Source organism: Dermacentor albipictus, chromosome 8 (genome assembly GCF_038994185.2).
Source record: "Dermacentor albipictus isolate Rhodes 1998 colony chromosome 8, USDA_Dalb.pri_finalv2, whole genome shotgun sequence".
Taxonomy (NCBI): domain Eukaryota; kingdom Metazoa; phylum Arthropoda; class Arachnida; order Ixodida; family Ixodidae; genus Dermacentor; species Dermacentor albipictus.
Window position 1 is genome coordinate 128,714,518 of NC_091828.1, and position 13,190 is coordinate 128,727,707.

Genomic DNA, 13,190 nt, shown 5'->3' on the forward strand with positions numbered 1-13,190 from the left:
AGCACCTTTGTTAGAATTGCATAAATGTAATTTCAATCAATCAATCAATCAATCAATCAATCAATCAATCAATCAATCAATCAATCAATCAATCAATCAATCAATCAATCAATCAATCAATCACTACTGTGGAGTTGTGTTGAGCTGTTTCATCATGATGACGATGGGCGCCAATATTTGGCCTACCTCTGGGCTCGGATTTTATGCTGCTTACGTAACCTTAATTAATTAAAGCATACTGCCTTGTTCACTCTGAAGAAGTCCCACCGCGCAGTAACAGTTCTAACGTACGCATGGTTCCACTTGCTTTATAGTCTGGGGCCTTTGCAAAGGCTTACTCATTCTGCGTTGCAATGGGTGACACATGTAATATAGTTGCAGCGTCAAATAAGCTACTAAACTTATTTCACGACTTTGTCCACGGCACGGCGTCCAGTTTAAATATTTCCACACGGCATTAAAATAGCTGGACTCAAGATCGTTTTCGGAATCAGAGATCTTTGGACCATAACGTTACACTTCGCTGGCCCAGAAAGCAACGAGGACATTACTGTACGTTCACCTCATGTCGACAGGTCTTCGCGAGAATTTATACACGTCAGCGCACTTTCACCTGCGCGTGCAATTAGTGCTTGAACAGCCCGTTCATTTGGTCTGGTTGGTACTTCTTTTAACACAGCATAATTTTGAATCGCACGACATAGGACAAATAAGCTGTGCCTTTTTTATTTTTATTTCCTGTTTCACACTGTTAAAAATTCTGCTGTTTTGTTAGTGCTCTTACTCTAACCCGTCTTTCTCATCTCTTTTCACCTCTATATTTTTTTTGCCCAGTGCAGAGTAGCAAAGCAGACGCGCATGTGATTAACCTCCCTGCGTTTCCTTATTTTCTGTTTTCTCTCTCTCACACAACAATTTCGCAAGATCTTGCCACTACGATCGGCTCGAACGCCTTGTATACGGCCCAGCAGGTATCACGAACTCGTTCAAAGTCGGAGCGCGCCCGTTCCTCGGATAGCGAGCAAGGAAACCCGCTGGGCGATTCGTTCGTACCTTTCCCTCGTTGTCGACGCCATTTCCGTCTCCGGCGATGGCGGTGAGGGCGCTGCCAACCTGCTCCAGGCTGCTAAGTGTGTCCACGTTCATGATGGAGGACACGGAGCGTACCATTTTGGCCCTCAGCAGGGCCTGCTCCTCTAGCTCACGGTCGAGCACCGCAGGGTCTGCATAAGGACCACTCACCTTATAAGGACAGTTGATGCCGTAGGAGACAGCCCTTGCTGTATGGCAAAAATTAGCTTCCGCCTCAAGGTTTCTGGAGGTCAACGCCTGGCCTAATGAAAGCCCAACTTTAACTTCATGAATTGCGCGTTGAAACCTGCATCTGCACGTCAATACGACGTCACATACATCAAAGCAGTTTCTTGGATTTTAACGTTGCGGTTCGTTGGGACTCGTTGAAACTTGCTAAGTTCAGCATTGGACACTTTCAGAACACACTGTAGTCTATCTTTGCTTGATAAAAGATTGTTCAGGCCTAGCAGACGTTTTCAGTATTTTTTACGTCATGGCGAGTTGGCGCGGGAACCTAAATGTGGCATCACCAGCTGTCCTTTGTTTTTCCATCTTTTATGACTTATAAAACCTCTCAATGCATGCGTTGTACACGCCTGGCACTCTATAAGGGTATTTTCCTAGCGCATCTCAACGTATTTTTCTTTTTAGCGTCCCTAAGATGGAAAGGCTTATAGCTGGTGCACGAGGATGCAGAGACTGATAAGTTGCATAAACGGCTCTGACGGCAATTTGTCAACGGCGCGGTGTCGTTTTCTCGATGGCGACAGCTTCTGAGCCACATCCTCCGGCGGAGCGTCTGCAACGTCTGTGGCTGTGCCACATCGCGTTGCTCTCCGAAAGCTCTGGCCACGGGTGCAACTATTTCGCGCCTCCTTGGCCGAGAGACAGAAACCCACCTGAATAGTTGATCTCGTTCTCAAACTCGTCGGGCAGGCGCACGTTCATGAGCGACGTGATGGCCTGTGACATCTGGTTCATGCGCGCCTGGTCTCCGGCGGCGTCCGCGTTGTCCAACGAGCGCTCGCCCAGGTAACGCTCGAACTCTTGCCGAGTGGGCAGGTAAGTCTGCGCGAGCGAGCACAAGGCAGCATTGAAACAAAAAAAAAAGTGCGCTGACTGCTCTAGAAGGCTTTCCGGAGGCCACTGATAATGCGGAGAACTTATAGGTTAAGGAATGCGTGTGAGTATTGCCTGCTGAAAATAGCATTGCACATTTGCGCAAAGTACATTGTATGAGTCTTTTTCTCATGTGGCAGTTTAGGTGTCTCTTAAGCCCTTGCAGTGTTTGCAACATTTCTAACGTGTGATTTCATGGTGCACATTTTTCTTCAGTGACATTCTGTGTATCTGTACTGTAGCTGTAGTACTTATGATGCTTATAATGAGTCAATTTATTATATGTCATGTTATGATGCACCCTTTTATCTTTGTGACGGCATGTGATGTACTCCCATGCCACCTACCTGAAAAAGATTATCCGCCGGTAGCATATGATGATGTCAATATTTCCTCATTAATATGTGTTAATAAAAAAAAGCGGCATTGCCAAATGTCGTTTTCGGCTATACGACGAGGCAAGGCGCTGGCAAAAACAGCCCAGACTGGAAGCAAGGCGTAAAATAATAATGGGTGGTGCCGTCCTGCTGGAGGCTTTCTTCAAACAGATGATGTTCTTACATGTTGTGGCTTACATTTCATGGCTTAGACCACGTGCGCAATATGCTTCGCTGTTGTAATCGCTCCTACCGCTTTTGTTCTTGACACGTTTACGTCCATGTGTATACATGCAAAAGGTACGACACGAAAATTGATGTCAGTTAGGAGAGCGCAGGCGATTTCGTTCAAGCTTCCATTTGTTCGGCTGTTATATACTGCGTGCGCCATGTAACTTGTGCTAAAATAAAATAAAGAAAAAACAGAGGACACCTAAGCACTTCTTATGAGTTGTGAATGCGAAAGCACTAATGTCCAATCGAATGACGCTGAGCGGTCCTTAATGTTATGAACTTCTCGCGGAGTTCATAAAAGCAAGCGCGTTGAGACACTTGGCTTGGCGCGTTTCGATTTGGCCTTACTGAGGCCAAATCAAAATCTACGCAAGAGAGAGCTTGCGCGGTCAAAGAACGCGTGGATAACACAGGCTTCCGAGAGTGAGAGCGAGGGTGACGTGGCGTCGCGGTGATGCCCTCTCCTTTCACGCAACACCTGGCGCGCTATCGGGCCGCGCGTGTTCCATTTCGCCCTCTCTACTCCGTCGAGGCACGCTCTTGAAGTGGCGCAGTAGCCAATGAGAATTCAGGTTCCGCTTTTAGTTTGTCCAGACTACAGATGCCGGCATTTTCGCTAAACAGGCCATTTGACGCTTTCGCGTCAAGATATATATACAAGTGTCACGTAGCTGCACAGAAACAAGGTAACTTTGTTTTCCGTAACTTGGAGGAAATCAGACTATATTTTGTATTTCGCCTTATGACATAATTGGTTAGTAAAAAATAATCAACTTCTCATATAATAATAGTCAAAGGAAAAGTGTAAATGAAAAAAAAATTGGCGATTCTGAAAAATTTCCGAGCCAGCTCTCTGTTGCTCAATACTCACTTCGTGAATGTTTTTTTTTTCCAAAGAAAACCCACGAAATATGAAAAAGTGACGCACGAGTAGCCGCAAGGGGTGATTTTACCATTTTCGTGCGTGTGTGCGTGAAAGCATGCAAGATATTAATTGGCATCTGAGGGATACCAAAACACCAAATAATCTGTATAACATCTTTTGTAAGATGTCGCAATAGCCCGCAAATTATTTTTAGTGCAGGTTTCTGGAAATAAATTCACATGCGGGATTCCATATGCCAACTATGATGGACTCCATCGCCGAAGATTCCAGATAAGCTTTGACCGATGGCAGTTCCTTAACGGGAAACCTTGCAAGGCCGTTCGCATACAACAGTGTATAAGTTGCATACGACGGTCGCATACAGTTTATTTGGAGTTCCCGAACGTTTTTGGATAGTGCCCCGTATGAAATTTGAAACCGCGATCTTTCATTTAGCAGCAGAACCTCATCTACTCAGCCACTGTGTTTGATTTTTAAGTAGGTTTTGGAGCCAACGTACTCAGGCATATCTGAGCCAGAGGAGTGTATATCGCTTTCTTTGAAGATCTGGCAGATTGCACAGTGTGTATAGAATAAGGTTTTTGATGGAAGCGAATAGAAGTCTCCAAGCGGCATCGCGTACCTAAAGACCAACGCCTTGCTCGCGTTCTTTTGTAGTGCTTTTTGTTCGTTCCTTCTCGCGCTGCTCTGTACACCTAGTGGTATCTGTCTCCTTACTTTGAGTGCACAAAAGCTAAATCTCCCTAATGAGTGCACTTGGCATGATGCAGCACAGTGTCACGCACACCTATCAGACGTCTTCTGGACCAAACATGCCGCATAGTGACTGCACACACACACACGCACGCACGAGAAAGAAGTTAAGCGGCGATTCATCAGCAAATTCAAGAGGAACGCATTAGCATTACGTCGCACCTCTTTGAGATCTCGAGTCCACGATCCATGAAACCGCGTGCACCACATTCCGAAGCGCAACTCACAGTGGTCTGCTCCGGACCACCATCAGTCTAAGCTCTCGTCATCCCCTGTCCCTCATCCTCATCCCCTTTCTCACGTGACCGGTTCCTCACATTTCATACGCACACGTTTTATTCCACTTTGAAACGCGTAATGCTCATGCATTAAAAGAAGAGCCTCCCATTGCAGCAGTAATGAAACACTCACTGAGATGGTGGTCATGTTGACGCGCGTGGTGGCCCCTTCCTTGTCCTTGACGTCGGCACCCACCTGGTACTCGCCGTAGGGCAGCACGAGGGTTACCTCACTGTCTGGACCGTACGTCAGGAATGTCAACGCCCCGTTGGCCACGTTGCGTACTGCAAGGTTTCCAGCGAGAAGAAAGTGAGCCCTGTTTTTCTTTAACGGGTATCGAGGCTGGTTATGCTCTCACAATATTGTAACGGCTTAGCCTAGCTTAGCGACTGCCGACGTAATTGCAACCGATAAGGCAAGCTGCGTAAGCAGCATTCTGATAGAAAGCTACGTATTACATCTATCGTGCGTTAGTTTATTTGCGACAGTTCAATATTTAATAAAAAGAAAGTCCTGTTCTGAATTCGCAACTCGACGGTATTATAGCGGATTTCAAAGAAGCCAACGCTATATCTAACAATCATCATTGATGGTTATTAGCGGAATGTTCTTTTTAATCATTCGGCGACACACGTCTCACCCCAGAAGGCGAAGAACTCAATGTCGAGTCCCTCGGGGTCGCTCCAGTCCGAGCACGACGCCTTGAACTTGTCCATGAGGGCACGCCCTTCCTGAGGCTCGAAGGAGCAGATGCCGTTCTCGGGAGGCTTGTTGATGTGCAGGAACAGGTCCGAGATACCGCTCACGCCCCACTGGTTGGTCACCGTCAGGCGAGCCACGAAGTCGCCGAAGCTCGGATAGTACACCTTGAAGAAGTCGTCCGACAGCGCCATCTTTTGCTCCGTGGCGCCTGCACATGGAGGTCGTCAAAAGAAAAAAAAATGATTCGGACATGGAAGTGGTTACATAGAAGTATACAGGGGCAAGTGAAAAGATAAGAATGAAATGAACTATTTCTTTCTCGCATTGGTTTCTTTTCTTTCTTCTGAAATTAACAGATGAACTTTACGCACAACCAGCATCCAGCACATGGCTCAGACCGTTATAGAGCATTCACGAACTATTGCCAATGTTCTGATGGTGATTTTCATTCACATATTCTGCTAACATAATATCAGAGTAAAGTTGAGCGAGTTCGTGCATGTTTTTATACAGGGGGAGAAAAACCGTGTAGCGAATAAAGACGAATGCAAGAAAGTCGACGTAGACTTTATTGGATTCGTCTCCTTTCATAATTTTTCCTCGTTCGCACGAGGAAAAATTAAGGAAAGTAGTAGGAAAAGAAAGGAAAGGAATTAAGGAAAGCAGTAGTGCTGCTCACCGACTAGGTAGTCCCTGGCATCCTCCAGGTACACCTCTGTGAGATTGTCGCTGCCGAACACTTCCCAGTTATAGATCATCTCCCCGTCGCAGTTTTCGATGCAGAGCCCGATGAGGCCCACGCGTACAGGGTTGATCTTTTGGCCGATAGGGTCGTTGGGGTAGCACAGCTTCTCCGTCTGGCACCTGCGTAGCGTAGTTCACCTTGCCGTCTGTCTGCTGCTGCCGCAGGAAACGAGTGCACGAGCGGAATCTCTGAAGTGTGCTGAACTTTGTATTTATGGACGAAAATACTTATGTCGGCTTCTGCGCTTATACGCTGTTCGTCCCAAGTATAAGACGATGATTCTGGTGCTTGTGCCCCACGCGATACCTCCTGCGTGCGAGCATGCACGTGACATGTTAGCGTGGACACAATAGTGTTTGCTTTCTATTTGTTTTATTTCTTGAGTAGTCTATTTGTGATATAGGGATAATTCGGCTCTAAAGAGGCCTAACTTTTGGTTTTCTTCCATGTAATAAAAGATAAAGCTCAAATTATTGCTAACAGATATCTAGCTGGCTATAAGATGTGATAGAACACTCACATGATTCAGCCTTTCAAGCTGAACTGAACAAAAGAGGCGTTTAAGCTTCATGTTTAAAGACTCGGTTTCGTCTACCTTTTCATACGTTTTTAGAACCTGAGTCACGGTAACGCATAATCATGAACAGATTTTGTTTCACAGGTAGAATAGTCTGTCAGAGCGAAAGCGTGGTTTATGTGAGTAGTTCCTGTAACTTAAAGAGCGTAGGTTAGGGCGTGTTGGTATTCCATAACTGAGGTTTTTTAGCGCACGAAAAGGGACGAAAGACAGTGGCAAGACGCGGACACTGTCTTTAATTTAACACACTAATGAAACGCCAAGAAAACGTGCAAGCACTTTCGTGTAGTTTCGTGTAGACTTGTAGCACCCTCAGTTCAACATGAAAAGTGGAAAAATTAAGTCAAGGAACTTCCATAGTAACGCACCATGATGATGGCATAAAATAATTTTTATTACTTAGATCTAAGTGCACGTTAAGGAACCCCAGGTGGTCGAAATTTCCGGCGTCCTCCACTATGACGTGCCTCATACTCAGAAAGTGGTTTTGGCACGTAAAACCCCATAATTTAAGAATTTTTATTTTAATCTTCTACGAATATAAGAAAAGTATTCGAAATGGAGCGTGTGTTTAGGAGGGTTAAAACCTTTTTTGTCGTAATCAGTTGATAACTTGTACGGCACGTCAAAGACGTTCTCACCGCATTGGTCCTTTAACATGTCGGCTGGGTTAACGTCGTTGTATCACATTAACTGCCTCGGGTGACCTCCTTCAACGTCGTAGATACACCGCCGGAACGCTGCCGGCGTCTGCGCCAGAATCACGGTATAATATAAACGACACGCGAGATGCCTACAAACGCAGTTTCTTAGCGTGCTGGTCCTCCAACGTGGAATTTTGAGATTTTTTCTATCCCTCGAATGTCAAACATAACTAAACCTGTGCAGATGCCAACAGGGTGGTTAGCGTGACATCAGGGACAGCCATCTATAAAACTGGAACTTACTGTATTCGGCTTTCAGCGAGAGCGAACGCACGTGACCTTGCGAACCGAGAGCGAAGCAGGGTTAGAACCCCGCAAGAACGCTTACTGAACACTGATGGAAGGTGGGACTTTCTCCATAAGCACAAGCTGTATGGCTCCCCAAGACGGTGGACGGTCTGGCTTCTCCAGCTTGGCCAGTATCTCGTAAGTGGCATTAGGCTTGTAGAACACTATGGTGCTCCACTCCAGGTCTCCGCCAGTGATGTTGATCCGGCCTGCGGAGAGGGCAAGTGGCGAATCTGAAATCTCACTTTCGCGCCTCGCAAGGACCGTATGTACAGAAAAACAAAGTATGGTTAACCTGCGCTTAACCACAGCTGAATCGCAGCCCAAGCCTAACCGCACCTTACTAAGCGTAGCCAAAGCGTAATCATGGCTTTAAGATACAGGATAATAAATGGCACACCTGTGCGCACCGCCCTGCATAGCGGTGTTTAAGTGAAGACCAAACTTGAGTATTGCTTACGTAAACATTTGTCGGGTTATATTGCTGGAATTTCGAAGTCATACGAACGGTTAAATTGCAGTGAAGCTGCTTAGTGCAATTAGTGACTCGGCGCTGCTGGGCCAGTTTCATTGTTCTTTTCGCGAATCATTTTGGAATGAAAACCCGTCGACGAGTTGATGGCCGATATTCTTGTGTTTTTTTTGGGACAGTTAAAGTGCATTGAATGCACAATATTAGCAAGTGCACACAAAGTGTAATAAAGTCCACCCAGTGTACCCAGTTACTGTAGCGTACAGCGTAACTTTACCAAGAGCACGTGAGTGAGGAGACATGAACCATGCGTCATGTTGTCTCCTTCGTGTTCTGATTGAAAATTTACGCTGTGCACTACAGTTAACACGAGCTAGTTAGCCCAGACGAAACCGTTGTTGATGTAGCCGTTTCAAGTTCATTTTCCGTAACATTTTGACGAGTCTTGTACTGTCTGCTCGCCCGTTGACGGGCAACTAAAGCACTGAACTGTAAGAGCAGCGTGTGTCTACATTTTCATCGTCGTTGTTATTATCTGCACACAGATAATAATATAGGCTGCATTAGAGCCTGCTATATCCTAATAGACAGCTAAGAGCTTGTAATTACCGATTTTCCCATAAATATGCGCGCGCACACGCTACAAACATACAAACATACGATGTCCACTAAAAAGAAAGAAAAGAAAAAGCCCCAGAGAAACGACCCATACCCGCGTTAAGTAAAACCTGTACAAGTTCATGTATACTGTGCAGTAAAACTGCTATACACATAACCCACCAATACACATAACCCACCATTTTTCAAGCAGCCCTAACGATTTACATAGAGATAATAAAAATGTCTAGATAGTTATTCAGGCGTAGGCAGTCGTCCTCACGGGCTTCAAACTTAAAATAAACGTGTTAGAAAAAATTGGAAACCTCGCACATAAGCATCGGTACCTGGGCCTGTGCCGAAGCAGCCGCCCCGGTCTTCCAGGTTCTCCGCCGCGAGGAAGCCGGCCACGTCGAAGTCGTGACCCTTGGCCGTGATGTTGTCGAGGCTGCGTAGCCGGTGGTAGAGGGGATCCGTCACGTTCTGCTCGTCGTCCGGCACGGTACGGTTGATGACCTCGTTGGGAACCCGGCGGCAGAACCAGGTCACGCTGAAGTTCTGCGGCACAGGGCAGACGCAGGAAAGAAAAAAAAAAGAAAACCGGCACTTACGACTTGCACAGGCACGAAAAAAGTATGTTGTAATACATGGTATTGACAACGTGTTGTCACTCTCACATGGCTCCGGCTACGCGTTTTCACTTACATGTGCGTCTAACTGGTGAGCTCAAGTACAACAAAGTCACATAAAAGCACACCTCAAACCTAATGTGAACTGATATAAATATGTGAGGCACACTTAATTTTAAATTCTAGTCGTATAAATATCTGAAAGACACATATTGTCAAAAGTAAACATGTTAAGAACAGCGGGATCTGAGAAAGCTTGAATACCTCCGCAGCTTCAGCGGCAGCCGATGCTTCGGCTTCGGCTTCATTCGTAACATTATGCAACAGTGCTAAGGTCTAAAACAAGTAGAAGAGACAACAGTACGGTGCACTGAATGCTTGATATCTTTTGCATTCAGGCTGCCCCTGATTTTACTGGTATATGCAAAACATGTTTTTGTCTTACACTTGATTCCTTTTCTAAAATTTCTTCGGCCATGCTTCTGTTCTTGACCGACATGTTTGCTTTTGAAGATACGGCCATTTGCAACATGTTTAAATTGGACAGAGATGCCAAAGTGCAGTGAAAATTAATTATTGGTGTTTATTGGTATAATAATTGGAAGCAAAAGGGGATTAATCATGCAGCGCGCCTGTAGGCTTAGTTCCTTTGTTTCATTTATTTTTTATAGAGAAAGCGAAAAAAAGAAGGCTTATGTCACCATCAAAAAAAAAAAAATCCGCGTATTGATTAAATTGCATAAAGAGGTCTGGAGTGCGGCGTGATCCCGGTGACCAGAACCGGTAACGCACTCCCTCAACAGAGTAGGATTGGCCACCCTGGTGCAGTACTTGGCTACAACCTCCTATATGAATACAACAATTGAACCCCCGCCCTCAGTCGTGAGCAGCTGCGAAGCAACCGACCATGGCGGTGGTCAGACCTGTGACGCAGCAGAGGGCGCTAAGAATCTCTGGGTCCGGACAAGCCGCCATTGGATTCTGAACCTGGCAACGTTTAACGCTAGAACGTTATGTAGTGAGGCGAGTCTAGCAGTGTTATTGGAGGAATTAGAGGGCAGTAAATGGGATATAATAAGGCTCAGTGAAGTTAGTAGGACGAAAGAAGCATATACAGTGCTAAAAAGTGGGCACGTACTGTGCTACCGGGGCTTAGCGGAGAGACGAGAACTAGGAGTCGGATTCCTGATTAATAAGGAAATAGCTGGTAACATACAGGGATTCTATAGCATTAACGAGAGGGTGACAGGTCTTGTTGTGAAACTTAATAAGAGGTACAAATAGAAGATCGTACAGCTCTACGCCCCTACATCCAGTCATGATGACCAGGAAGTCGAAAGGTTCTATGAATACGTGGAATCGGCGATGGGTAAAGTCAAAACAAAATACACTATACTAATGGGCGACTTCAATGCCACGGTAGGCAAGACGCAGGCTGGAGACAAGTCAGTGGGGGAATATGACATAGGCTCTAGGAGTAGCAGGGGAGAGTTATTAGTAGAGTTTGCAGAACAGAATAATACGCGGATAATGAATACCTTCTTCCGCAAACGGGGTAGCCGAAAGTGGACGTTAAGGAACCCGAATGGCGAGACTAGAAATGAAATAGACTTTCTACTCTGCGCTAACCATGGCATCATACAAGATGAGGAAATGCTCGGCAAGGTGCGCTGCAGTAACCATAGGATGATAATAACTCGAATTAGCCTAGACTTGAGGAGGGAACGGAAGAAACTGGTACATAAGAAGCCGATCAATGAGTTAGCGGTAAGAGGGAAAGTAAAGGAATTCCGAATCAATCTACAGAACAGGTATTCGGCTTTAACTCAGGAAGAGGACCTTAGTGTTGAAGATATCAACGACAATCTTATGGGCATCATTAAGGAGTGTGCAATATAAGTCAGTGGTAACTCCGTCAGACAGGATACCAGTGAGCTATCGCAGGAGACAAAAGATCTGATCAAGAAACGCCAATGTATGAAAGTCTCTAACCCTACAGCTAGACTAGAACAGGCAGAACTTTCCAAGTGAATAAACAAGCGTAAGACAGCTGACATAAGGAAGTATAATATGGATAGAATTGAACATGCTCTCAGGAATGGAGGAAGCCCAAAAGCAGTGAAGAAACTAGGAATAGGCAAGAATCAGATGTATGTGTTAGGAGACAAAGCCGGCAATATCATTACTAATATGGATGAGATAGTTCAAGTGGCTGAGGAGTTCTATAAAGATTTACACAGTACCAGTGGCACCCACGACGATAATGGAAGAGAGAATAGTCTAGAGGAATTCGAAATCCCACAGGTAACGCCGGAAGAAGTAAAGAAAGCCTTGGGAGCTATGCAAAGGGGGAAGGCAGCTGGGGAGGATCAGGTAACAGCAGATTTGTTTAAGGATGGTGGACAGATTCTTCTAGAGAAACTGGCCACCCTGTATACGCAATGCCTCATGACCTCGAGCGTACCGGAATCTTGGAAGAACATTAACATAATCCTAATCCATAAGAAAGGGGACGCCAAAGACTTGAAAAATTATAGACCGATCAGCTTACTGTCCGTTGCCTACAAACTATTTACTAAGGTAATCGCAAATAGAATCAGGAACACCTTAGACTTCTGTCAAGCAAAGGACCAGGCAGGATTCCGTAAAGGCTACTCAACAATAGATCATATTCACACTATCAACCAGGTTGCAGAAAAACGCGGCATCAACTGCGTTGCCATTCCTCTTTCGAGAGCCGACGCAGTGAAAAAACTTGCCGCACTTGCGCGTGACCTGGCATTAGCCCAGTGGAATTCATCCGATTTCACAAGTGCACGCCTCCATACTCTGGACCCTAATTTACAACTCCATATTCCGCCCGAGCTTCCACGACGTGACTGCACCCCTCTTATCCGTCTATGGCTTGGAGTAGCATTTTCAAATGCCTACTCTTTCCTTATTGGAATGGCCAAGAGCCCACTGTGTGACTTCTGCGGGTGCAAGGAAACGATCGAGCACCTTCTTTGTCAGTGCTCTCGTTTTAACCCACAAAGAACTGTCCTCTCAGCCACCTTAGACAAACTGGACAAGCGCCCAATGAAAGAAAACAAGATCCTTGGAACCTGGCCTACGCGAACATCAGCGCGATCCACTATGAAGGCGCTGCTGCGATACTTGAAAGACACGGGACTTTCTGACAAATTGTGACAGTACACTGTGTGGAGCAGGACTGTACGGTGACACTGCGTAAGACTAGGAATGCCTTTGCGGGTTGCGTGACAATGCCCACAGAAATAGTTCGTGTGTACGTGCGTGTGTGTGCTTAGGTTTTTTTCTTGCCTTTTTTTTATCCTTCTTTCTTTCTCACCTATTGCATCCCCTTTCCGCTCCCCCAGTACAGGGTAGCCAACCGGAGATAATCTCTGATTAATCTCCCTGTCTTTCCTTTGCCTTTCTCTCTATATGTCTTGCAGAAAAATGTGCGGACCATAACCAACCCTTATATATAGCTTTCATTGATTACGAGAAAGCGTTTGAGTCAGTCGAAACCTCAGCAGTCATGGAGACATTACGGAATCAGGGTATAGATTAGCCGTATGTTAAAATACTGAAAGAAATCTATAGTCGCTCCACAGCCACCGTAGTCCTCCATAAAGAAAGCAACAAAACCCTAATAAAGAAAGGCGTCACGCAGGGAGATACGATCTCTCCAATACTATTCACAGCGTGTTTGCAGGAGGTATTCAGAGACTTGGATTGGGAAGATTTGGGG

At 45.7% G+C, this 13,190-nt stretch overlaps 1 protein-coding gene across 1 annotated transcript in view; it reads right to left on the reverse strand.

The window, feature by feature from the left end:
* The window catches only part of LOC135918925 (polycystin-1-like protein 2), a 58,096-nt gene that overhangs the window by 37,165 nt on the left and 7,741 nt on the right, over positions 1 to 13,190 (reverse strand). Inside the window, exons 7-13 of the mRNA XM_065452623.1 lie at positions 9,155 to 9,365; positions 7,779 to 7,947; positions 6,104 to 6,288; positions 5,363 to 5,632; positions 4,855 to 5,006; positions 1,974 to 2,142; positions 1,054 to 1,223 (exon numbers count right to left, since the gene is read on the reverse strand). Of these exons, the coding sequence (XP_065308695.1) occupies positions 1,054 to 1,223; positions 1,974 to 2,142; positions 4,855 to 5,006; positions 5,363 to 5,632; positions 6,104 to 6,288; positions 7,779 to 7,947; positions 9,155 to 9,365 (1,326 nt within the window). The remainder of the gene's footprint in view (positions 1 to 1,053; positions 1,224 to 1,973; positions 2,143 to 4,854; positions 5,007 to 5,362; positions 5,633 to 6,103; positions 6,289 to 7,778; positions 7,948 to 9,154; positions 9,366 to 13,190) is intronic.